This window comes from Chlorocebus sabaeus, chromosome 4 (genome assembly GCF_047675955.1).
Source record: "Chlorocebus sabaeus isolate Y175 chromosome 4, mChlSab1.0.hap1, whole genome shotgun sequence".
NCBI lineage: Eukaryota > Metazoa > Chordata > Mammalia > Primates > Cercopithecidae > Chlorocebus > Chlorocebus sabaeus.
Window position 1 is genome coordinate 20,213,810 of NC_132907.1, and position 27,597 is coordinate 20,241,406.

At 39.8% G+C, this 27,597-nt stretch overlaps 1 protein-coding gene across 5 annotated transcripts in view; it reads right to left on the bottom strand.

The window, feature by feature from the left end:
- Positions 1–12,408: 12,408 nt before the first annotated feature.
- The window catches only part of IQGAP2 (IQ motif containing GTPase activating protein 2), a 310,003-nt gene continuing 294,814 nt past the window's right edge, over positions 12,409–27,597 (bottom strand). For all 5 annotated transcript variants that reach the window (XM_007975849.3, XM_073014669.1, XM_073014668.1 and 2 more), the window contains 6 exons: positions 27,290–27,377; positions 25,053–25,265; positions 22,537–22,697; positions 19,495–19,632; positions 18,088–18,196; positions 12,409–13,344 (listed from right to left, as the gene is read on the bottom strand). In XM_007975849.3, coding sequence (XP_007974040.2) covers positions 13,231–13,344; positions 18,088–18,196; positions 19,495–19,632; positions 22,537–22,697; positions 25,053–25,265; positions 27,290–27,377 — 823 coding nt within the window. In that variant the 3' untranslated portion in view covers positions 12,409–13,230. The remainder of the gene's footprint in view (positions 13,345–18,087; positions 18,197–19,494; positions 19,633–22,536; positions 22,698–25,052; positions 25,266–27,289; positions 27,378–27,597) is intronic.

The window sequence follows — 27,597 nt, forward strand, 5'->3', positions numbered from 1 at the left end:
GCCGCGCGGCTCGCCGGCTGCTTCCCGCGGCCTTCTCGACCCTCCTGGGATGTGGAGATGTCGACAGTGGACGCCCCGGCCAAGATGCGTCCACGCCCTGCAGCCCTGCAGCCCCCGCAGTCCTGGCGTGGCCTCCCGTCCTCCCTCCCTTCGTGTGGGACACCGGCGAAGTTCAGTTTTCGCTAAAAGTCTGCAAGGGACTTATGATTTCGTAACGTGGGGATCATGGATTTAAAAGTTTATGATGTAGTGACAGGGTTGCCCTTAAATGAGAAAGGGCCTTGAGTTTGGACAGAATTCTTGAAGTTTTATGCGTCTCTATTTCGCGAAGTTAGGCGTTTCATACGCCGGACACTCGTTTCCCCCCACCAGCGGACTGCGAGTGGAATAGGGAGAGCGGCTTCTCCCGCTTCCTCCGCTCGCGGCCTAGCGGAGCTCTTTCCTCTCCCGCGCCTCCCGCCAAGGTCACCTGCGCAGCCTGGGAGGAGGGCGCGCGTCTGCAGGTGAGGCCGGCGTTCTCCGGCCGTGGACGCCCAGGAGAGAAGTGGCCTGGTAACTTTCCAAGTGTCCTTCACACGTTCTTGGACGATATTACAGTTTGTTTTGTTTTGAGGCAGGGTCTTGCTCTGTCGCCCAGGCTGGCGTGCAGTGGCGCCGACACGGCTCACTGCAGCCTCGATCTCCCGGGCTCAGGCGACCCTTTAGTCCCAGCCTCTGGATTAGCTGGGACAGTTAGAAAGGCGCGCGCCACCATGTCCGGCTAATTTCACTTCTGGCCTCAACGATCCTCCTGCCTGGGCCTCCTAAAGTGCTGGAATTACAGGCGTGAACCACCACGCCGGGCCTGATATTACAGGAGTTTGGCTAAATTAAAGGCACAAGGCGGGGACACGCGCGTGGCAGTCCGCTAAGGGCCCCCAGGGCACGTCGCAGCTGGGGGTGGGCAGGAGGAGCCTGCAGCTTAAGTTGCTTTGCCAGTGGCTCCGGTGGGTGCGTCTTTCAGACTCCAACAGGAAATGGGTCCCCAAATAGCTGTTTCTAGGAAAGCTCAGCCGCAGCCCCTTCTCCTTTTAAGCCAGCGCGCTGATGTGCCGGCGTATTCGGAATTCTGTGGTTGATGAGCTGCAGCTGACAGCCGCTGGTCAGGTTTCTAAGCCTTTTTAAAAAATGAATTTCTCATGAAGAGTATCATTCCCCGACTAAAGCCCAGACACTTACATCCGTGGAGAAAGTACGATCAGAGACTATTTCGTTCTTCCCTGTATTCTCCCGTCAGCCTCAAAGCACAGTACCTTGTTTTACACAGAAGCTGGTCACTAAATTACGGAAGTATCCAATTACATAACGCTATTTAAAATCTATCCCCATTCAATTATCCTCTGGAAACATACCCAAGAGTAAATGTGACCCGTTAAAATTACATACTTCTTCGTTCACTATTAAACTATTTTTCATTACTCCTGAGACGTCGTTGATTTTACAATTCATCATTTTAACCCGTTACCACAAGCCAGAGAAAAATGTGACATACCAATGATTGTAAAAAACACTCCAATTTCAGGGTTATGAAGAAAAGGCATTTTAGAATCAATGAAACACAGCATAAAATATAATCACATATGACAAAATTTCTGATAATTGAAGGATATGAAATGAAAAATAAATTATCTTCTGCCTCCCCTCCTATTGCTGCCATCTGAGCACTAAGTTTCCTTTCTTTCTTTCTTTCTCTTTCTTCCTTTCCTTTCCTTTCCTTTCCTTTCCTTTCCTTTCCTTTCCTTTCCTTTCCTTTCCTTTCCTTTCCTTTCCTTTCCTTTCCTTTCCTTTCCTTTCCTTTCCTTTCCTTTCTTTCTTTCTTTCTTTCTTTCTTTCTTTCTTTCTTTCTTTCTTTCTTTCTTTCTTTCTTTCTTTCTTTCTTTCTTTCTTTCTTTCTTTCTTTCTGTCTTTCTTTCTCTTTCCTTCTTTCTTTCCTTTCTTTCTTTCTTAGGCGGAGTTTCACTCTTGTTGCCCAGGCTGGAGTGCAATGGCCCGATCTCGGCTCACTGCAACCTCTGCCTCCTGGGTTCAAGTGATTCTCCTGCCTCAGCCTCCTGAGTAGCTGAGATTACAGGCGTCCACCACCACGCCCGGCTAATTTTTTGTATTTTTAGTAGAGACTGGGTTTCACCATATTGGCCAGGTTGGCCTTGAACTCCTGACCTCGCGTGATCCACCCACCTGGGCCTCCCAAAGTGCTGGGATTACAGGCGTGAGCCACCACATCCAGCTACCTGACCACTAAATTTCTGTTCACCATTCAAAAAATCATATCCACATACAAATTATACATATGTATATCCTTAAAATAAGAATGGAATAATATGACCACACTTTACAATTTTATCTGTGTCATTGGTGGAAAATGTTATTTTTAATTGTTTTACAAAACCATAAAGTTTAAAAGGATGCTTTGGGGGCATAGTTATTAGAACAAAATGTACCTCTAGTGACAAAAAGAGATACAATGAAGGCTGGGTGCAGTGGCTTACTCCTGTAATCCCAGGACTTTGGGAAGCTGAGGCAGGCGGATCACTTGAAGTGAGGAGCTGCAGACCAGCCTGGCCAGCATGGAGAAACTCCATCTCTACTAAAAACACAAAAATTAGCCGGGTGTGGTGGTGTGCACCTGTAATCCCAGTTACTTGGGAGGCTGAGGCAGGAGAATCGCTTGAACCCGGGAGGTGGAGGTTGCAGTGAGCCAAGATTGTGCCACTGCACTCCAGTCTGGGCAACAGAGCAAGACTCTGTCTCAAAAAAACAAAAACCAAATCAAAAAAACAAAAACAAAGAAATGCTTAAATGCTTTGTGCATATTGACTAAAGGATTCCTTCTAGGAATATCTCTGCCAGTTGTATTTTTTGAGGCTTGTTTGGTACATGTTTATCTAATTCTTTTTAAACATTATACTATTCCCTTGTATACATATAATACATTTTAGTCTTCTAAAACTATGTTATCTGTAGTGTTGTCCCCATTTGTATTCCTAATGTGCTAATTTTTTGCTTTTTTCCCTTTATCTGACCAGAGGGCAGAAATGACTATTTTCTAATGCCCATCTTTTTGTTCTGTTACTTTTATTTTTATTTATAAACACAGATCTTTAATTCATTCTTTTCCTCTACTTTTTTTGAGTTTACTCTTTAGTATAATTTTTTGAATTAATTACTTTTTTTCTCTTCTCCTTCAAAAGACCACATCAGCTACATTTTGCAAGTTTTGATATGTGCATATATAAAATTCAGGTTTAAATATTTTGTGAATTTCATTCAATCCTCAAACATAAATTCTTGGATATTTTGACTGGCATTTTGTGACTGATTTCTAATTTTATGGTCTGTTAGTGATGTTGTTTTTGTTTTGTCCTCAGACTTCACAAAGTTCCTATATTTATGTGCTCTTAAGAGCTTTTTTCTTTTTCTTTTTTTTTTTTTAATGAGACAGAGTTTCACTCTTGTTGCCCAGGCTGGAGTGCAATGGCCCAACCTTGGCTCACCACAACCTCCGCCTCCCGGGTTCAAGCAATACTCCTGCCTCAGCCTCACAAGTAGCTGGGATTACAAGCATGTGCCACGACACCTGGCTAATTTTTGTATTTTTTTTTTTAGTAGAGATGAGGTTTCTCCATGTTGGTCAGGCTGGTCTCAAACTCCCGATTGCCAAGACCAGCTTGGTGGTGGAGACCCTAACCCAGCAGTGCTAGAAGAATTAGACACATACACAGAAATGTAGAGCGTGGAGTGGGAAATCAGAGGTCTCACAGCCTTCAGAGCTGAGAACCTCTAACAGAGGTTTACTCACATATTTATTGACAGCAAGCCAGTCATAAGATTTACTAAAAGTATTCCTTATGGGAAATAAAATGATGGGCTGAAACAAAGGGATGGGTCTGGCTGGTTATCTGCAGCAGGAACATGTCCCTAAGGCACAGATCCCTCATGCTATTGTTTGTGGTTTAAGAACACCTTAAGTGGTTTTCTGCCCTGGGTGGGCCAGGTGTTCCTTGCCCTCGTTCTGGTAAACCAACAACCTTCAGCGTGGGCATCTGGCCATCACGAACATGTCCCAGTGCTGCAGAGATTTTGTTTATGGTCAGTTTTGGGGCCAGTTTATGGCCAGATTTGGGGGACTATTCCCAACATGTCCCCCTTTTTTGTTTTGCAAAGTGATAAAAACAAAGGCAGCTTCCTCATAGTGAGCTACTTCTCGCAGGAGTCAGGATCTGCATTTGCAGGCTATACAAAGACCAACAACACAGATTAAAAACATAATCATTATTGAAATCACAGAGTTTCCAAGTGTTTTTATCCATTTTAATGGGTTACTAGCTGCTAATCTGTCTGCAGCTCCTTCAAGCTCTCCAGTTTCTGACATTAAGGTCAGGTGTGCCTGGGATGCTTTAAATATTTGTTCTTTTAATTTTGCAACATTCATTGACAAGTTTGTAGAGTGTCCTTCTAGATTCTTTTTTATTTTTTCCCAATTTTTGATCTTATTAAGAGCTATTAATAGTTTCCACAAATCCTTATGTTTCGCTTCTACAACAGGCCATATCATTTAAGGATGAGGTGCCACTATGCCACTATGGTTCCAGATAATAGAAACTCTTGCTGTACTTCCTACCATTTCTACCATCTGACTGTTTTGTTTAGACCAGCTGGAGATAGTGTGGCTGTGGCACGCAGACTGAGAGGTGCAATTCATGCTAAACACCACCTTAGGGGACCAATTAATAATGATTCCATAGGAATCGTTGCACAGCATCTCTGCCTGTTCTGCAATGCAATCTTCCCAAACAAGTACGTTCAATTTTTCTGACCAGGTTCAATTTTGTTTACAAATAGGTGTTTGAGGACAGTATGCCTCAGTTAAAGGAGCAGATTCATTAGGGTAAATACTGAGATAAGAAAACATGTGTAACTGTGTCATAGAGAGATTACATCCAGGCATTATTGCCAGTCAAGATTGAGAAATATGCTGAATAAGTATAATTGTTCTCTGTGTCAGCCCTTGTTGAAGGAATACTTACAGCAATGGTGATCACCGCTATCATAGCTACCATTAAATTACTCATTGTGACTGGTTGTCCCGCTTTCCTCAGGTTTTCTTCCGCCATCTGTGACAGCTTCTTGATCTGTCCCCAGGTGGGTGGGTGTGTTTGACGGGTGTTCCTTGTGACAGTTGGGGTCTTCCTCAGCATCAGTCTCAGCATGGCTGCAACCGGGGGGTCCTCAGGATCCTCCCGGAATCTCTTCCTTGGCATCTGGCTCATGATAAGGTTTCAGGTGTCTTAATGGTATCCAAATCGGCTGTTGATTCAGTCCTGGAGAAACACAGGCATAACCTCTACCCCAAGTTATTATTTTACCTATTTCCCAACTTTTTGTTATTGGATCTCTCCACCAAATCAGTTGTTCTGCTTCTGTCTTTGCAGTTGGTTTCTGTAGATGCTGTTTAGCATCTGGCCTTTAGGCAGGCTCAAAAAATTTAAAGTTAATAATGCTAGATTCAATTGACCTCAATTACAGCTACAAGCTCTGCTTTTTGAGCTGAAGTATAGGGTGTCTGAAAAACTTTACCTTTTGATCCAGAATAAAAGGATTTACCATTACTAGACCCATCTGCAAAAACATTCTGGGCGCTTTCAATTGGTTTAAATATAGTTGTTTTAGGGAGGATCCAATTAGTTAATTTCAAAAATGGAAACAGTTTTGTTTTAGGAAAATGATTATCGAAAATACCCACAAAGTCAGCTAAATGGGTTTGCCAAGTAAGACTATTTATAAAAGCTTGCTGTATTTGTGCCTTTGTGAGAGGGACAATAATTTTTCCAGTATCATATCCGTGTAATTTAACAATCTGAGTTCTCCCATTTCCTATCATAGTAGCGATTTGATCCAAATAAGGAGTTAGAGTCTGTGAATTAGTATGTGGAAGAAAAAGCCGCTCTACAAGATCTTGCTCTTGAACAATAACACCAGTAGGTGAATGCTGAGTTGGAAAAATTAGCAAATCTAGAGTCTTCTCTGGGCCTATTCTATTTATTTAAGCTTTACGGACTTGCTTTTTGATTAGCTGCAGCTCTGCCTTAGCTTCTTTTGTTAATTGCCAAGGTCTAGTGAGACTAGTATTTCCTCTAAGAATAGAAAATAGATTACTCATGGCATAGGTAGCAATGCCTAGAGCAGGTCATATCCAATTAATGTCCCCTGGTAATTTTTGAAAGTCATTTAATGTTTTCAGTTGATTCCTATGTATGGTTACTTTCTGTGGCACAATGGTAGCGTCATTTACTAAGGTCCCCAAGTAGGAGTAAGGAGTAGTAGTCTGAATTTTATTACGAGCTATAATTAAATCCGCATGAGAAATAGAATTTTACAAGTGATCATAACATTGGAGGCTTGAGTGGGGGCAGCACAAAGTGTATCATCCATATAATGAATAATGTAACAATGTGAAAATTTTTTACAAGTAGGTTCAATTGCTTGCCCTACATAAGTCTGGCAAATTGCTGGACTGTATAACATGCCTTGTGGCAACACTTTCCAGTGAAAACACTTAGCAGGCTGCAGGTTGTTTACTGCAGGAATTGTAAATGCAAACCATTCACAGTCTTGCTCAGCTGAGGGGATAGTAAAGAAACAGTCTCTTAAATCTATGACTATTAAAAGCCAATTTTTTGGAATCATAGAAGGAGAAGGCAATCCTGGTTGTAATGTCACCATAGGTTGTATAACTGAATTAATGATTCTTAAATCAGTTAACGTTCTCCATCTACCTGATTTTTTTTTTAATTACGAAAACTGGAGAATTCCAAGAGAAAAATGTTGGAGGTATGTGTCCGTTTTCTAATTATTCAGTAACTAATTCCTCTAAAGCGTCCAGTTTCTCTTTACTTAGTAGCCATTGTTCTATCCAAATTGGCTTCTCTGTTGACCATTTTAAAGGTATAGGTTCTGCAGACTTAACAGTGGCCACCATAAAAAATGATATCCTGAACCTTGGCGGGAACTTTGTCTTTCCACTTGAAGTGGTTCCTTTAAACCTTGCAATTTTTTTTCCTAGTCCCATACCAGGGACATACCCCATTTCATGCATCATATGTTGACTCTGAGGGCTGTGTAACTGCTCTGGAATTAGAACTTGTGCTCCCCATTGTTGTAATAAATCTCTTCCCCATACATTTATAGGTACAGAAGTTATAACTGGTTGAATAGTCCCAGGTTGTCCATCGGGCCCTTCACAATGCAAAATATAACTACTTTGTTCTACTTCAGGGGCTTTACCAACTCCAACTATGTTACACTGAGTGGGTTGAAGTGGCCACACAGACGGCCAGTGCTGTAGAGAAGTGATTGAAATGTCTGCTCCAAACCTTTAAATTTCTTTCCCTGAATAGTTATTTCACAGGTAGGACGTTTATCAGTAATTTGATTCACCCTATAAGTGGCTTTGCCTTGTTTATTTGTACTTCCAAATCCTCCATTTAATTTCACTTTTCCCCATTTCCACATATGGCACAATCAGGAGCTGTGTTATGTGCTCTGCTGGCTCTGCTTTCCAGGGAACAGAAGTAGATATAACAATTTGGATTTCCCCATTGTAATCTGAATCAATGACTCCTGTTTGTATTTGTACTCCTTTTAAATTTAAACTAGACCTTCCTAGAAGTAATCCTATCATCCCCACTGGCAAGGGTCCACAGACCCCTGTTGGAACTTTTTGTGGGAGTTCCCCAGGCAGAAGGCTCACAGCTTTTGTGCAGCATAAATCTACTGCAGCACTACTGGCTGTGGTGGGGGACAGACATTGTACAGGGGTGAGGGAATGGCCTGAGCTGGAAATGCCCCAGTTTGGAATGGGGCCTGGGACAGGCCCCTCATGGCGTTTCCCGAATTTAAGAGGAAAAAGCTCAAATGTAGCTATAATATTTCCCTGTTGATCTGGGGGGTGTATTCTAACAGGGAACTGCCAAGCCTCTAAATCACCCTCTCTTCTAACTTGCTGGATTCCTGCCTGAATAGAACTGACAGTGGTCACTCCAGGCACTGCTCGAACAGTCACTGGGGCAACTACTTTTCACCCAGTGTCCTGAAAAGATCTGGAGGGTCAGGCCACTCTTTTTCTTCAAAATAAGAAGGGGATGCAGAAGGGTAGGGATGAACTTCTTCCTCCTTTGCTGCTTTAGCTTTAGCTGGCAAACAAGCCTGCTCTGTTACTTCTTCTGTTACTTTGTTATACTTTCCTTCCCCCTTATTATTAGTGTGAAAAGGTTCCAAGGTGGAACGAACCAGAGCCCAGACTTGTCCCGCTGTTACCCAGATGCTTCCGAGTTCCCCTTCTTACTCACCACGGGGATTGCTTGAGAGTACTTGAGTGTCCTCCAGCTTAGTTCCACGTTCTCCAACCATTGCTCCAGGGACCCTTCAACCTGGGTTTAAGCCTCCACGTTAGGTGCTGCTTGCCGAGACCAGCTCAGTCATGGAGACCCTAACCCAGCGGCACTCGAGGAATTAAAGACACACACACAGAAATATAGAGTGTGGAGTGGGAAATCAGAGCTGAGAGCCTCGAACAGTGATTTACCCACATATTTATTGACAGCAAACCAGTCATAAGATTTACTAAAAGTATTCCTTACGGGAAATAAAGGGATGGGCTGAAACAAAGGGATGGGTCTGGCTAGTTATCTGCAGCAGGAACATGTCCCTAAGGCACAGATCCCTCATGCTATTGTTTGTGGTTTAAGAACAACTTAAGCAGTTTTCTGTCCTGGGTGGGTCAGGTGTTCCTTGCCCTCGTTCTGGTAAACCAACAACCTTCAGCTTGGGCATCATGGCCGTCACAAACATGTCGCAGTGCTGCAGAGATTTTGTTTATGGTCAGTTTGGGGGCCAGTTTATGGCCAGATTTGGAGGCCTGTCCCCAACACCCGACCTCAGGTGATCTGCCCTCTTTGGCCTCCCAAAGTGCTGGAATTACAGGTGTGAGCCACTGTGCCTGGCCTCTCACGAGCCTTTTGAAGAAGATAACCCACTACTTAATTTGTTCCACACCACTCATGCCAAAATCCCTTTGTCAGTTTTAGAGCAAACATCTGCAGGTTTCCCAGAGTAGAAAGTCTACCTAACCAGAGATGATAAACATATTGAAAATCTGCCTAACCAGAGTTGCTAAAAACATTTCTCAGAAATGAAATCTCAACCTTGCAGCATCATTCATATTGGAACCACTTGATATTAGTTTCTGGTTTTCATTTTCTCTGTTTTAACTTGCCTGGTACCAAATAGTATGAGTCATTATCCATCCTCCCATAATGTTTATGGTATTTAGTAGTGTTTTCAAACAAATGTGGCATCAACATGGTAAACATTTTAATAACTAGATGATACGAAAGCAGTTTCATGTAAGTCATTAGATGATCTACCTGCTTCAGGTATTCTGGTTACCACTCTTCTGTTTGAAGTGTTGAAGTGTTCCAAAGACAATAGTATATTCTGAGAACTTGCATAGTAATTTCCTTTTGGAAGCTAATGGTGGGGATACCAGAGCTCATATGAAAATATTCAAAGTAGACTGAGGCACTACCAGATCCTGTGTATATATTGCCACATTAGTTTAACCAAACAGAAGGTTTGTAATCCACAGATCATATGAAAGTATTCAAAGTAGGTTGAGGCACTACCAGATTCTGTGTATATATTGCCACATTTGTTTTTTAAGCAAACAGAAGGTTTGTAATCAGGTTACGAGCTAACCAACAGATGACCTGTTTCTGTCTTTCATTGTTATAAACCTGTACTGTCAGCTTAGATTTAGAAGTTAATCTCTCATAATAGATCAACAACTGTATTTCCACCATAGATAGAATGGTAGGCTATCCCTATGGCTTAGGGTGCTAAGGAAAGGTCAAATTCAGTATCTATTAAAAGACAACAAAAACCAAAAACTTCCATTCCAGTTAAGTAAGGTGAACACATTATCTCCTAGTTCTCTCTCTTCATTGGTTTCCCTTTCAATATATTTTAGCTAAAAGATTTTATACTCTAAGGAAAACAGTGAGGCAACATAGTAAATCTGTATAAGATATTTTATTTGGAAATTGAGTTGAGAGACTATTCATTTTTAGACTGAGATAATAAGTAAAAGCCCCATTCATATGAGTGCCAACCTAAAGTAACAGTGGACTGCTGAGGGGCAGTGGGCGTGGTAGGGTCTGTCTGCTTGTCATTGCATTGCTAGAACCCATGTCTGCACCTGCCATTTATTTACAAAGCATTGCCAGGCTCAGGATTTAGAGTGACTGAAACACAGATTATGTCCTCTGGAGCTTAGGGGGCCTCTATGTAACCTGTTACCAAGTTTGGTTTTAGTCACATTGGCAATAGATTTTTCAAAAAGCTAACCAGCAGTAAGAACATCCAGTGCTCACTAGAATTTTTCAAAATAAAGGCAACTTTCACCATTCAGAGTTCTGTGGTTTGCTCTTGGAATGTTTGAGGAATACCACAAATCCCTGCTTAATGACAGAGTCATAAAAATCACATCATGAATAGCATCTCTAATTTGTGCCCAACCACACACAAACACTAACATACAATTACAGTTCCGATCATTCATGTCAGACAATGGTCACACCAAGCCGGTCTTTCTTCACCACTAACTTTCAGAATAAAGCATACACATGTTTTCCTTCTCTTGAAGACCACTAAAGCATATCCTTTGAGAGCACCTAGAGTGTTGCGTAAGTACTTTTTGCTTTTAAGATCAAAATAATCAAAATACGGGAGTCAGTTTTGCAAAAATAAGTTATGGTTCCAATTGCTCAGTGTTTAAAAGCAAGAAAGGAAGCAAGCAAACAAACAAAAAACCCAAACAACAAAAAACCTTTTGTATTGAGTAAGAAAAATCTATGGGCTCTGGGAGGAAGCTGGAGTCCTTAGTGGCTCAGGCTCAGGGTTATCAAGAATTGTCCTCTGGCTTGAGGGATAGTTTAGTCTTAAAGAGTAGCACAGGCCTTGGCTCCAACAAATCTCTACAAACTGAAATCTGCTACACCCACACCCCCATGGCCTCTTGTGTTTGCTCCTTCATCACCAGCCTTCTTCTCGGGTCACCCACTCATTCATACAGCTTAAAGATCTCACACAAAGAGCAACTGGTGATATCTTCAACAATAACTTCAACTTGTGGGCCAACAGAGAAAACATTCACAGCGTTCCTTGAAGGTGTTGACACGATGCAAATTCTTTATTCGCATCATGTCAAATAACATTCAAGCATATCATTCAGTGTTGCAATAAGTTAAGACAAGCTCCTTTCAGAGATGCTGGGAAAGCTGGCTTTTGCCTCCAAACATTGCTCCCTAATTTGGCTCCTTCTGTACATTTCCACTAAAAGCCTTGCCCGGAGCAAGAAGGAAGCTTACCCAGTCCACCCCCCATTGCCCCGGCTCCTCTTCCCCTTTCCAATGCTAGCAGTAGGGCAAGAGGGAGGTTTATTTTCCACGTGAAACTTAACTTATATTTGATTCCTTTTACCAAAGCCTGCATTAAGGCTGATGCATTAAAAAACATACATACCCACAAACTGTTGAGATAGTGAGCATTGTTTTAAGCTATTCATCTCTTCGTCAGAAAATATATATAGCCTGAAACCATCACTAAAGTAGCAGATTCTACTTTTTTTAATTTGAATTTTCCAAATTCTGTTGGTCTTACACTTCAAGTTCATTTGTGCCACACGTGCATAAACTAACCTACTTTCTCAATATTTTGCAATTTGTGAAAAAATAAAGCCTGTTGCAGGCATGAACAAAGTGGCAGGGAGGTTCCGGCCTGAGCGTCTGGAATCCTATTGTGGTGGAGACTCCTAAAGTGTCAGCAGGAATCACACTCCTTTTCTTCCGTTTAATAACAGACCCAATTCCCTCTCTACCTCTCTCTATTCACTGGCTACATGGCTGCCTAGTTAGGGACTATCTTTAGCTAGCTGTGTCCATGTGACTCAGTTTTGGCCAATGTGATGTAAGTGGAAGTGAAAGTGATGCATATAACTGAAAAGGCTTGCCCTGGACATCTTCACCATCCTCTCCCTCATCCGGCTGGGGGGAATCAGTACGAGGACAGAGCCAACTGACCTGCCTGAAACTCTTTACCTTGTGGATCTGCTCACCTTTGAGCTGAATTTGAGAAAAACGAACTTCTACTCCTTGTTTTAGACACCAGGGTTTTGTATCTTTTCCTTACAGCAGCTTGCTCTATACTTTACCCAGTACAGCAAGAAATGTATTATTTCCTGACAAACACTACCAAGAATTTTCCCCTACCCACTAAATGACTTTGATTGATTAAGACAACTTAAAAGACAAATTAATGGAATTAAGTAACATTTATTTTACATAAAACAATTTCCAGAGAATACGTTTAAAAACCATCTAGATACTGATTTTTTAGCATTACAAAAAATTGAGAGGCACAATTGAAGTATTCAGATAAATTGTGAGGGGTGGAGGCGGGAACTATGCTCACTATCTATGTTGTTCCTTAGTCATTTAAAGGCTCTGCGTGCAAGAGTCTTTACGTGAGGCAGTAGTGCACTTTCATTTAGTAGGAATAAATCACATAAAATATATACTTTTATACAGAAAGTGTTATTGTGTTGTCATTTTCAATTACTTATAAAAAGTTCATTTGAATTGCACAAAAGTTCTCTTTAAAATTGATAACTCCCAGAAGACAGGGCTTAAAACTGTCTAAATGATTCATTACAAACAATTAGGTTTCCATTTATCCATAGATTAAAAAAAAAACTATGAAGAATTACATTATTCAAGTGGGACATTTAAAATGTTTTCATAGGAAAATAGGTTTACATGTTTGTCCCTAGTCAGCTAAATTCCCCACCCCGCAACTTTAAAACAGATCACACGATGTCCAAAGTTTTCAATCAGAGTACCTATACCACAGTACAGCGTGGATATGTTTCCATTAATTTATTTTACGTCTCATTCTATTATAGTATCAGATTAGCAAAAAGGCACCTGGGTACATTCTTCAGAACAGTTTTGGTCATTTAAAAAAAAATCACACATTTATAAGCAGTGATTTCAATCATGTTTAAAAACAAAAATATTAAACAAATTCATTTCCTAATCCAGATGATACAGAATCCATGACACTTCTGCAGGCACTTCACTTGCCATAGAATTTCTTGTTCAGCAGGTATATAAGAAGGTTGACATTCACTTTGACCTTATCAAACATTTTCATTACAGCTACTCCTTCGTATTGCATCTGAAGTAAATCCTGAAATTGTAAAAAGCATCATTAAATCTCAACTTTGACATTTTGTGTATTAAAAAAAAAACATATTAGATGAATTTGTCGACAAAAGTCAGATTCAATTGACCTAATCACCCGGGTGGGGTCTAACTATGTTGCCCAGGTTGGTCTCAAACTCCTGGCTTAAGCTATCTTCCCACCTCAGCCTCCTGAGTGGCCAGGACTACAGGCGCATACCATAGCAACAGGCCACAGATGGGGGTTCTAAAACTTAAGCGTACATCACAATCATCTGGTTAAAAACACAAGCTAGTTAAAAACACAGGCTGTATGGGCTCCTCCCACAGGAATTTCTTATTTTGTAGCTCTCTGGTGGGGCCCATTAATTTGCATTTTAATAAATTCCCAACTGATTGTGACTTAGATGAAAGAAAATAGTATTTTAGAATTGATAAAGGCTGTATGAAAGAAAATGATGATCATTAAGTTAATGTCAGGTATATAATTATAATTTCATTTTTAATTGAAAATGTCAAAACACAAAGTTCTGGCTAGATGCATATTCTTTAGAAAGCAGCGTTTTCTGGCTGGGTGTGGTGGCTCATTCCTGTAATCCCAGCAGTTTGGGAGGCTGAGGCAGGTGGATTACTTCAGGTCAGGAGAGTGAGACCAGCCTGGCCAACATGGCGAAACCCCATCTCTACTAAAAATACAAAAATTAGCTGGGCGTGGTGGTGCACACTTGTAATCCCAGCTACTCAGGAGGCTGAGGCAGGAAAATCACTTGAACTGAGTAGGCAGAGACTGCAGTGAGCCGAGACTGCACCACTGCACTCCAGCCTTGGTGACAGAGAAATACTGTCTCAAAAAAACCCAAAAACAAAAACACAGAAAGCAGTGTTTTCTAAAGTGAAGTGAATAAGACAATTCACTGGGGAGGCAAAAAGAATATTAGACTTCCTATTTCTATTTACTTTTTCTCATTTTTTTGGACCTTTTTGTATATATTTTATACAGCACGTTTTAGAGTACAATAGCAGAAGCATGCATACTTTACAAATAACTATGTATGGAGAGAAGTGCTCATACTATTTCCTGATGAAGTGACCAAAGTTTGGAGACCATTGTACAAAGCAGTGGTCTGTACTTCTTGATCTAGGCTACTTCTGTTTCTGTACTGAGAACAAGCCCTCATTCTTAAGTCGAACTATCATTCTGTTTTTCACTGTCAGCATATAAACAAAGGAAATCAACTCTCTTATTAAAATAAGTAACTGGGTCACACCAGCCATATGCATGAAAGTAAGCTGTAACATTTCATAGTAACACAAGTACAGGAAACCTCTCCCAGTGGAACATGTAATTCCTGAGCTGTCCTGGCCCAATAGCTAGGCTTCATTTTCTTGTTTCTAACAAGGTCAATTGTAGAAGTTGGAGTCATCTTTGAAAGAACTTTGACTCTTGACAGCTTCCTCCTCCACTTCGTCAATTACCTTTAACTGCACTCAAGTAAACCCCTACGTTATTCAGATATGCTTCTAGAACTAAAATTCTATAGGGAATTGAAGTCCTTTCATCAATAATTCTTTTAGCTATTTAGAGTGTAGAGGAGATTCACTTTTCCTTTGGGAAATGCAACATCTGTTAAACAAAGTCTACTGGAAAAGAATTAAACCAATAGAGTTAGATTGAAAAGGAATGGCAATGTAGGGGAAGTAGCTGGGTCCCCAAAGTAGGGAGCAGAGAAAACATGGCTGAACTCATGACTTGAAGAGCAGACTTTAGTTTTAGCTCTGCCATTTGCTATCTTAGGACCTTGCAACATGACACAACTTCTCTGAAGTTCTGTTTCCTCGTGTGTAAATTGGGGATAACACTGCCAATTTCACAAGGGTGCTACTGGGAATGAGATATGAGATTAAGGTATATGCAAACCCTTTGTAAGCTACTCTTGTCTTGCAGGATCAACTGGAATCCTATGAGACAGGCAGCGGACTAGAGTGATGAAGAACTTGGATCCCAGCTGCCTCGTCCATAATTAGCTCTCTGAACCTCAGTTCTTCATCTAGGAGAGGAAGAAGGCCCACCCTGCAGTCCCTAATACCTGACATTATTTTTACAAGCAGAACATATATCACATAAGTCATATCCTCCTGTTACCTATATGACCTATAGTTATAGGATATAATTCTATCCTACAGTTTTCTTTAGGAACTGAAGGGAGAATGGGCTGAAGATAACCAAGAGACATAGAGCTGTAATGTCAGAAGGGACTTTCTTTAGTCCTTTCAAACTTTGGTCCTGTTCCTGGTCCTTTACTCACAGTAAAGACCTGGCCATCACATTTCTCTTTGGCAATTTACACATTCACGCAATTGACTGAAAGCTGCATATATAAATAGAAGTCAGCCTTTATATCTGACGGCTATCAAATGCAGGGCTGGCTCCGTAGGTATGCAGTCTGTGCAGCTGCACAGGGTCCCATGCCCAGGGTTTTATTCTCTTCTGTCATCTCCTAAAATCCTTAACAATTATAAAAACAGGGCGCTGCATTTTTATTTTGCTCTGAGCCTTGCTAATGATGTAGCCAGTTCTGATTATGTGCTACTGATTTTAAAAACCCAAGACATATTGGTCACCTGCATATAGCTAAGGATTAACATTTCACAATCCATTATGTGTAAAAATGAATAGTATGAACAGCTAATCTTACTGTATACAGAATCCTTAACAAAGGAACACGTGAAGCTTGGTTTTTGTACCAGTACTCAAAGGAAGTCTCATGGAATTATTGCTTTCTCTCTAAACACAATATAAGGTGTCTCCTGGTCACTTGTGACTCATTGGTTCAGTTGATATTGACTGGCCCTGGATAATTTCCTTCTTGGCAATCACATATGTCTTTTGCTATTTCTACAGAGGAATCACTAACCAAATGGTATCACCACAAGCGCATTCTTTTCTCTTCCTGTATTTATCTATTACACAAAGTAACTTAAGACCCTAATTAGCTGAATTGTTAAATGGATACATTTAGTGACATTTAAAGTAAGTTAGAAAACAATACTGTTTACGTAAAAATACTTTCCAGAATTACATAACAGCTTTCACCTTATCTTCGAATTCTAATTTACTCCATTATCAAATCCATTCAGCTCCTGTTTTTCTTTTTAAACTTACAAGGGCTGACAGAAAAGAAGGGCTCTGGCACAGACTCCCATGATGGGGAGGTAATTCCAGTGCATGCAGCCATGGGCTGCACAGACAGTGAGGCCAGAATTCACATCACTCTCAGGATCTGAGTGAGATGATTCATGTAAACATATGCAAAACACCTGGAAACCATTTTGTAAGTAGTTTGGGGCCCAGGTAAAAAGATGTTATTTCCATGTAAAAAGTGTTACATCAAAAAAGAAAAATTCAATTACTTCTTTAAATTGATTTTGTGCTAAGGATTAAGAAGTTGGGGATAGATGAACATTTGTTTGCACTGCCCTCTTAACTTTTTTTTTTTTTTTTTTTCCCCGCACAGAAACTGGATTTCTCAGTTTTCATTTATGTGTATGTGGCTTAAATGTGGCTCTTATGATCAAATAATAATTTATATTGCAAACACCATTTTTCTATTTATAGATATCTGTTTTGCATAATGCCTTTCATTCCTGTGATCACGAACATTTGACAAATAGAGTTAATAAATTGATGTAAAAACTATTCTAGGGGCCAGGTGTCGTGGCTAATGCCTGTAATCCCATCACTTTTGGAGGCTGAGGCAGGCAGATCACTTGAGCCCAGGAGTCTAAGACCAGCCTGGGCAACACGGCAGAACCCCGTCTCTACAAAAAATACAGACATTAGCCAGATGTGGTGGTGTGCACCTGTAGTCCCAGCTACTTGAGAGACTAAAGCAGGAGGATCGCTTGAGCCCAGGAGGTTGAGGCTGCAGTGAACCATGATTGCGCCACTGCGTTCCAGCCTGGGTGACAGAGCAAGACCCATTCTCAATGCTCCCCCTCCCCCCTAAATAAGAAAACCCATTCTAGGAAAGAGGGAGAAATGAGATCATGAAAGTTCCAGTCCTGGGCATACATAGTCTTAGAAAGAAATGCAAGTTTCCAATAAAAGGAAAATTTATAGCATTTATTCAATAGCTCTGAATACTTTTAAGTTATATTCTTTTGTCTAAGCTTTAAAATGGAAACATGGGCCGGGCACAGTGGCTCAAGCCTGTAATCCCAGCACTTTGGGAGGCCAAGGTGGGCGGATCACGAGGTCAGGAGATCGAGACCATCCTGGCTAACATGGTGAAACCCCGTCTCTACTAAAAAAATACAAAAAAAAAAAAAAAAAAAAAAAAAAAAAAACTAGCCGGGCGAGGTGGCGGGCGCTACTCGGGAGGCTGAGGCAGGAGAATGGCGGGAACCCGGGAGGCGGAGCTTGCAGTGAGCTGAGATCCGGCCACTGCACTCCAGCCTGGGCGACAGAGCGAGACTCTGTCTCAAAAAAAATAAATAAAAAAAATAAAATGGAAACATGGCTTAGAGAAACTGACTGCTATGGTTTGCCAGCTAGAAGCATATTAATTTCCAATCATTTGAAAAGTCACAGCTTTTAAAAATCATCAACACTTAACAAATATTGGCAAAGAAAGCTGGCACTGGTTTTCTGTTAAACTTTATTGTTGTCACGGAGAGCGAGAGCCAGGGTCGCAATGTATGATCCACATATAAAATTTATCATCAATGTGCAGAAATTCCAGCAGCTTACCTGAATATTGAGTTGCACCTTTTCCATCTCAACACCAAGGAATTTTGATCTTACATCGAAAATGCCTACATCTTCAGTAGCTATGATATCGAATGTAACATTCTTAAACCTGTGAAGAAAGGAACATTCATACATGTGAAATTACAAATACAGATGTGCTTAAAGCTGAAACAAACTAATGGAATCTCAAATAATCATTTTTAAAGAATGGCTTGTTGAGAAAAGGAAGTCACCAAAAACCTCACATCATCTTTCCCCCAATTCTGCTTTCCAAACACTAAGTTCGATGGCTATTGTCGAGATCTGTAGCTCACAGAGTTCTGACATAGGTGGTTTATTACAGAAGAAATAGAAGATACCATCCTTGCTCTTCAAGAGCATAAAATATAGTTGGAAATACATGAGTCACAGAACATGAACATTACTGACCTACAGCCAATTGAGTACTTCAGATGATAACTTTTATAGAAACTTTAGGCCAGGCGTGGTCGCTCATGCCTGTAATCCCAGCACTTTCGGAGGCCAAGGTGGGGCAGATGGCCTGGTCAACATGGTGAAACCCCGTCTCTACTAAAAACACAAAAATTAGCTGGGTGTGGTGGTACGTGCCTGTAATCCCAGCTACTTGGGACGCTGAGGCAGGAGAATCACTTGAACCTGGGAGGTGGAGGTTGCAGTGAGCCAAGATCGTGCCACTGCACTCCAGCCTGGGCAGCAGAGTGAGACTCCATCTCAAAAAAAAAAAAGAAAAAAAAAAGAAACTTCAAAAGAGGAAGAAGCATTTTCTTCTGAGTTGGTGTTGTCAGGAGGTTTTATGGGATAAACAGAAGCCAGGCTTCGAATACAGGCAGGAGTTAAAGAAGAGGCAAATGCCAGTGAGTCTGGCTTCCGTTGAGATTTTAGGACAAGAGAGTGACGGAACAATGGGCTCATGACCCCTTTAAAATGAGGCAGCACGTGGTGCCTGATGTGCGGCTGTGAAGGAGGGTTTGTTTTCTCCACCACACTGAATACACACACTCACAGCATGCTTTGGAAATGGCTCTGATCCAGGGGTTGGCACAGCCTATTTTAAATGAGAAAGGTGCTGTTTTGCAATGGTAGATAATTCATCCATCAAGACCAAAAGATAGCCTTTTACTCTCATTGCTATGACTCAGTTCTGGAGGTCACCAACCCAAACATATTGCACAAGCCACGGAAAGACAACCACTGAACACACTACATATGACTGACAGCACCAGATGCTGAGGCCAAGGGAAGAGCAGCCGTGACAATTCATGTATTCTTCCCTTGTCACCCATCAGTAATCAAGGATAAGCCTTGCTAGACCAAATGGAACTCTCTCCAAGGCCACAAGAAATCAAATGGCATGCGTGTTCTATGCAGATTCCAGGTCACACTTACTGGTTTGTTTGAAGATCATCTATATCTAGCAGGACGCCTTTCTCGTGCAGCTTTGCCGCAGTGTACTTCACTGGCTTCGCTCTCTTCGTCCCTTTGGGTTCTCCTTTCCCATCTAGTTTAATTGATCTCCGAGTATTTCTGACAAAATAAGAACAGACCATTTGTGGTTATGATGACAAATGCAGAGGCTTCTGGTAGTGCAACTACCATACCCAGAGTGACATCGCTGTTCATACCTGGCCCTCAGACACTGGATATACACATTTTTATTTTGTGACAGTAGGTAATTTCATCCATAGAGTAAAACTTCACTACTAAACTGTTTGAGGGGAAAGGGATTTCCCAAGTGACTGAAGTTTACATTACAGACTAACATTTTTCATACAACTTACACTCTATTTTCTCAGGTATGTTGAACCAAGTGGTTATCTTTAGTCATTTCAGAAGCAGTTTTGGTGCAATAACATGAACTGTGTGGTCCTACATAAAGATATCACCAGGACTGTTTTAATCTATTTAAAAAACACCATGTGGCCAGCATTGTTCTAAGTGCCTTATAAATATTACCTCACATTTCCAAAATTAACATTTCCATATACTTTTAAATTCATAAATTCCTTTGCTATATACTATATCATGTAGCTCTCATAACCATACTTGTGAGTCTGGTACTCTTTGTTTTTTGTGGGGAGGTTTTTTTGTTTTCTGAGATGGAGTCTTGCTCTGTTGCCCAGGCTGGAGTGCGGTGGTGTGATCTTGGCTCACTGCAACCTCTGCCTCCTGGGTTCAAGTGATTCTCCTGCCTCAACCTCCAGCTGGGATTACAGGCACATGCCACCACATCTGGCTAATTTTTGTATTTTTAGTAGAGAAGGAGTTTCGCCATGTCAGCCAAGCTGGTGAGGCTGGTACTCTTAATTCCACCTTAAAGATGAGAAAACTGAGCCTCAAAGTTCACTGAACTGGGCTGAAGATCACACAATATAAGAGAGAATCAGAACTCAAATCCAATTCACCAAACTGTGGATCTTGTGTGAAATGCCTTAAAGTAAATCACTAACCATCTCATTTCTACTGAAAATAAGCTTGACCAACTTCTTCCTTGCATGTATATGTATATATTCTTTCTTCCTTCCTATATTTAGTGCATAGTGTATATACACTATACACTATATAATGTATATATTTATGTAATTGTAAATGAATATGCACACTATGTATAGTGTGTGTGTATATATATTTAGTGTATTGTGTGTGTGTGTGTATATATAGAGAGAGAGGGAGAGAGAAAAAGAGAGAGAGAGAAAGAGAGAGAGAGAGAGAGAAAAAGAGAGAGAGAGAAAGAGAAACAGAGAGAAGCCCGAAGCAAACAAACTAAAATTCAGGACTAGTGGGAGCCAAATCAATAAGGTTTAAATGTGGCTACATCCCTTTATCAAATCTTCTGTGATTTCAGCAATCCAACTTCTGGGTGTTTATTCCAAGATGTGAAATCAGTTTGTTAAAGAAATGTCTGCGCTCCCATGTTCATTGCAGTACTACTCACACAACAGCCAAGTTATGAAATCAACCTAGGACTCTACTCACCGATGAACAGGTAAAGAAAATGTGGTATATACACACACACAGGAATACTATTCAGCCCTAAGAGAAAGAAATTCTGTCATTTGGGGCAATGTGGATAGAATTAGAGGACATTATGCTAAGTGAAATAGGCCAGGCACAGAAAGGCAAGTACCACACGTTCTCACTTACATGTGGCATCTAAAAAAGTTGAATTCATAGAAGCAGAACAGAATGGTGGTTACAGAGGCTGGAGGGTGGGGGAAATGGGGAGATGATGGTCAAAGGATACGAACTCTCAGGTGGAATCAGTTTTTTTGAAATCTATCGCACAGTGTGGTGAATATAGCTAATAATAGTGTATTGTACTTTAAAAACTGCTAGGAGTCCGTCTCTACTAAAAAATACAAACAAAACAAAACAAAACAAAACAAAAACTAGCCAGGCGATGTGGTGGGCGCCTGTAGTCCCAGCTACTCGGAGGCTGAGGCAGGAGAATGGTGTGAACCCGGGAGGCGGAGCTTGCAGTGAGCTGAGATCCGGCCACTGCACTCTAGCCTGGGCGGCAGAGCGAGACTCCGTCTCAAACAAACAAACAAACAAACAAACAAACAAACAGAAACTGCTAGGAGTAAATTTCAAGTGTTCTCATCACAAAAACTAAGTATTTGAGGTGACGCATATGTGAATTAATTATTTCATATTGTAATAACAAATTATATCATCTTGTACCTCATGAATACATAAAATTGTAGTCAATTTGCAACAAAATTTAAAAGATCTATGATTAATACAACAGATTTTTCCATACAGCACCATTTCCTTCTGCCAATTGGATGACAAGGATTACATAAAAATATTGTATTACATATTTAAATGGGTAATTAAAATTTAGCATTGATCATAGTCTAGTGATAAGAATAATTACTAAGCAAAGGATATTCATTAAAAATGGCTATACTGTATATAAAAACCTATAATACTTATGCTAATGGATAATAGACAGCTACCAAATTTTGCTGGTTGTGTCAATAATAATTTTTTAAAACCATTAAGCAATTTAAAAACATTCAGCTGCTCTGTGCAATTAGTAAACATCTAGCATTAACTAACATGATCAATTATATAAAATATAGTCCAAAAACAAGAGATTTTTAAAATAATAGTATTTAAAAAAATCTTTCACTAAAAAAGACAAAAGGAATAATGAAAGTGCTTCCCCAACTACTAATGCTATTTGTTCAATATGCAACAGGTAAGTCACTTTAATTCTAGTGCTGGGGGGGAATTAAAAAGCTTCCACTTGCTCCTGACTTCTTAGTTCACAGTGGCAAATAATAAAACCGAGACTCCAGTTTTCAGTTATAAGACAGAGCAAAAAGTTTTCTTCCATACCCAACCCAAATGCGTAGAAATGCAGAACTGACATCTCATATAAATCATGACATTACGAATGAACATGACATGATTTTAACTTACTTTCTTTTTAAGTTGTCTAAACAAGTCTTTATGTAGGTGTCATAATAATTGATTTGCTCTTCATAAAATGCTGCCTTCTTGTTAAGTGCATTCAGGGTCTGCTGAAGTTTTGCCAATTCAGCTTTTCGAAGCTTACGATAGATTCTTTGATTTCGAATATCCTAAAACAACAAGTAAGGGCTATCATATTTAAGCAGAAGCTTGCTTTATGATATTGCCAATTTGGGACAAGAAGAATATCAAGCAGTAGTAAGTCACTATTTGTAACTTGACTTGTAGCTTATTTCAGGCACCTTATTTTACTCTCAACACCACAGGGTTCCCATCCCTTTTTACTTCGGAACGGGAAAGTGTACATATTTCACTTTAAGAGACTTGTTAACATTAATTTTTTTCTTGATGGAAAGGCAAATAAGTTATTTTAAAATAACCACACATTTAGTTTAAGGAAAAATTGTGTTTTAAAAGGGGCACAAAGCAGCAGAAATGCAATTTCTTCAGACTTTTTTTTTTTTTTTTTAGACGAAGTCTTACTCTGTCACCCAGGCTGGAGTGCAGTGGCCTGATCTCTGCAACCTATGCCCCGGGGTTCAAGTGATTCTCCTGCCTCAGCCTCCTGTGCCCTGGGGCTGCAGGCCCGCGCCACCATGCCTGGTTAATTTTTGTATTTTTAGTAGAGACAGGGTTTCACCATGTTGGCCAGGCTGGTCTTGAACTCCTGACATCAAGTGATCTGCCTGCCTTGGCCTCCCAAAGTGCTGGAATTATAGGCATGAGCCATTGTGCCTGGCCTCTTCAGACTATTTTGAATATTCCTCTTTGAATAGTACTTTAAACTAAAAAGGTTTACATTTAATTGTTAAATTGATTTTTAAAATAAGAAAAGAACAAACTTTTTCATCTGACAAATATTTCTCAAGGTTTGAAAAAACAACACTAGCCTGTCAAGACTGAGTGAAAAGATTCAACATTGATAACTATAACTTGGCTTTAAATAGAATTCCTAGAACATTAAGTTGCATAAGCTGCTTATAGCTTACAAGAGCTATGCTAAATTTAAACTTGCAGATATAAGTTTTTTTGGTAATTCTAATTGGTAAGTTATGAAAGTGTTTGACTTAAGAAAATGATGCCTGTTTAATATTGTTTTTCTTTTGTAGACAAATTAAAAACCATTCCCCTAGGAATTCAAACAAATACCCATATACACATACACTCCCCCCACAACTTCCCCATGCCCTTAGGTAAAAATTCTTCATGAATAGAATATTAGAATAGAATATTCTTTGTTAAATAGAATTCTTCATTAAATAGAAATTCTTCATATAATAAAATATTCATTAAATAGAATATCATGTCTTCATGATAGCCTTTTTCTTTTTTAAAGCAAAAGCATATATTTATCTACCCCATATTCCCAAATAGAAATATTCCTACCCCAAAACTAAAGAAAGAAATGCTATTGCCCTTGAGTCACCTGGGCTAGAAGGAATAAGCCTACTGCCAGAATTGAACATAACTTTCTATCAAAGAACAAAGCTGGGCACATTTCCCTCCCAGAACATGAGAAAATTTGTTATTTTTTTTCTGGTCATTTAACTGCCTTTAACCTCTAGATCCATATTAATTTGCATGTTTGAATAAAAAGAATGAAATATCCTTCTAACCCAAATATATACTTCCTTATCCTCGACAAACAGATCTCAGCCACTTCCTGTGATGTTTCATTGCACTAAGTTGAGACGCTTTGCTCAGGAAGTTTCTCAAGTATAAAAACGTGGGATAAGAAAACAGAAACTAATCTTCAAGTCTGAACTGCATTTAGGTTAAATTGCTCAAAAACAAATGATCTGGGACACAGAGTTCATCTCAATGGCAGGTTCTAAGAGCAACTGAGCTATACGACAACTAACATCTCAGGAGAAAACTCTTCCAAATAATGTTATTTTTAAAACTAGCTTAAAGGTATAGACCAAACTTGTCAAGTACATTTTTTAGTATTTATTTCTGGTCTGTTTCAACTCTCCTAATGACTTCAAAGTGTTGTGATTATTTTCTCTTAAAAGTCATCAACTGCTTGGGAGGCTGAGGCGGGCGGAAAACCAGGTCAGGATTTCGAGACCAGCCTGGCCAGCATGATGGAATCCTGTCTCTACTAAAAATACAAAAATTAGCCAGGCGAGGTGGTGTGCGCCTGTAGTCCCAGCTATTTCAGAGACTGAGGTAGGAGAATCGCTTGAACCTGGGAGGCAGAGGTTGTAGAAAGCTGAGATCACGCCACTCCACTCCAGCCTGGGCAGCAGAGTGAGACTCCACCTCAAAAAAAAAAAAAAAAAAAAAAAAAAAAAGTCATCAACTGCTTTGAAACCTTTAAAAATCTGTAACATTGAAGAGTGCAGTAACCACAGCATATGCAACCATGAATCCCTAATGCCACCTCACAGAGTGCCCAGCACTTGACTGGTGATTAGCAAATGTCTGCTAAGTGAAGAAGAAAGAATACTGTTTCCAAAAACCTTGGCAATCTCATTGAGAATGTCTTGGTATTTATTTTTGGATGACACGTGTCCAGTCTGTTCCAATGTCCGAAGATTCCTCTGGATTTTCCTCTTCTTCTGCTCAAGAGGCAGCTGTGCATCTTCAATCATAGATTGGCTATGCTTCATTTCTTCTGGAGTCCTGGAATCTATCATTGCACGGCTCACCATGTCTGTGGCATGGTCTGCCTCCTGAAAAGAGAATATCAAGATGCTGATTTTTCTCTGATCCCCTAATTTCACAGTTCATAAGCTACACAATGCAAGTTAATGTCAAAATGAAAGTAGTCCTCCAGCCAAAGTTCAAAGACTAGAACCAGAACATGTTCTTCCTGAGATTTGAAGTTTGAAAGGAATTACTTCATCTTTTTGATAGCAAGTCTTATTTGGGAACAATTATCAATAGCTGCTTTATTGCCAAAGTGACAGATCACCATAGTAACGGACATATTTTAATGGATAACTGCTACTTTGTAATTCCCCAGATGGAAGGATTTTGATTCCTGGATAGTCTAGCCGAGGAAACTAAAACTAGATGATCTATTGAAATGTGGCTATGAGAACCCTGAATGTTCAGAACCCAGCTAAACTCTCACACATCAGCCATGTTTATGGAGAGTCCTGAACTAAACCAACAGAGGCAGTCAGAGAGCTTTACTCTTATAAGGGAATCACAAACCAGCAACTCTGAAAAACCTGCAAAGTTTCTTTGAGCAAAAGGAATAAGATGGCATATCATAAATTCCCAAACAAACGATGAGCAAATGAATAAATGAAGGAACACTCTTTGGATAGTCTGTAAAAGGAAACAGTAATAAAAAGAGACTATTGGTCTTCCCATTTCATTGTACGAGACAATTGACTGACTCAATAGATGAAGTCTAAGGAAACAACTATTAGTTAGGCACAGTAATGTCAGACATAGGACAGGTAGGTCAACATTATTGACACAGGAACATTATTACCAGGTTAGCAGTAAATAACAAAAGCAGCAGCCAACATTGTTGAGCACTTAATATACGCCAGATACGAATGTACCCATTTAACATGTTTTAACTCACTTAATACTGTCTGTGAACTGGGTACTATTAATAATCCCATTTAACAGTTGAGGAAACTGAGGCACAGCAATGCTTCTAAGTGCGCAGAGTTACACACCTAGGAGGTGCAGAGGTATACTTGATCTCAGAAGTCTGTGTTCTCAGTCACTTATTCATGACACATTTAGGGGAAAATGAAAAATAGTAAGAAGTAAAAGTCTTTTATACGAACCTAGCGTAATATTTTACCCATATTGTTGAAAACATATTCACACATTAACAAACACGTGATTTGAAGTTTAGTTTTACATTTTTTATTAAAAAGTTTTAAAAGTTAGAGATGAGGGTCTTACTGTGTTGTCCAGTCTAGTGTTGAACTCCTGGGTTCAAACGATCTACACACCTCAGCCTTCCAAAGTACTGGGATTACAGACATGAGCCACCATGCCCAGCCTTTTATATTTTTTAAATTAAAAACCATTACAAGGATTCCTTGGCAATCAATTAAATTAAGAATGATCCAGGAAAATTATGTATAGCTCTGCTAAGAAGTAGTTAATTAAATAATTAACTTTTGTTTAGGGAGTGGCAATTATTGGTACTAAAATAATAACTTTAAATTTATTTTAGAATGAACAATGACACATTTTCAAAGATGTTAATAAAAAGTTAAATGCAAGATTGTTGTGAAACCTTACTTACGCTAACATAATGATGCTTTGACCCAGTGGACTCAATAGTTGCTTCTGGAGCATTTGGAAAACATCTTTAACATGTGAGATGCTTATTTGTTTCAAGTTAGTAAATACATAAAATTGGAAAGATATTTTTCAATATCCTGTCAGCTAGAACTCTCTCAACTGACTTACTTGCCCATCTACTGTGTGATAAATACTATGATGAACATTTCCACGCTTTGAAAAACCCAGAACTATCATCCTAGGTTAAGACAAAAGTATATTTGGCATGAATTTGGCGCTGTATTTTCTATTTCATCCCCATTGATACTTCCTACAGGTTTATATATGGCTGAACTGAATCCACTACAGTAATAGATAAAATTCCTTACTTCTGGACCATGTCAGATACAGTTTCTCTGAGATAATAAACATTTGGCATAAAGATTTACTAAGAAAATCAACTCCTATTATTATTTTACACTTAAAGCCAAATTACCTGTTGCGCAGTGGCTGGTGTCTCTAAGATTTCTGTCAATGTGTTCCCTGGCTGGTTCCGGATCACATCAATTATCAGCTTCTTGGTCCTTAACAAAACAGAGAAAGAGACAGACTTTCAGACTGTAGTCCTTATGCACAAAAATCTGTTTCTCCTAAGAGAGTGCACAAACACATACAATACTGAAGCTTCAAAGATAATACCTTATAATAAAACATTCCTGCAGATATTCACCAGGTCTGCGGTAAGACTCTTGAACGTTTATGAATGCTTGATAATCAAAGTCTGGGCTTTATGTGCTTGATGTT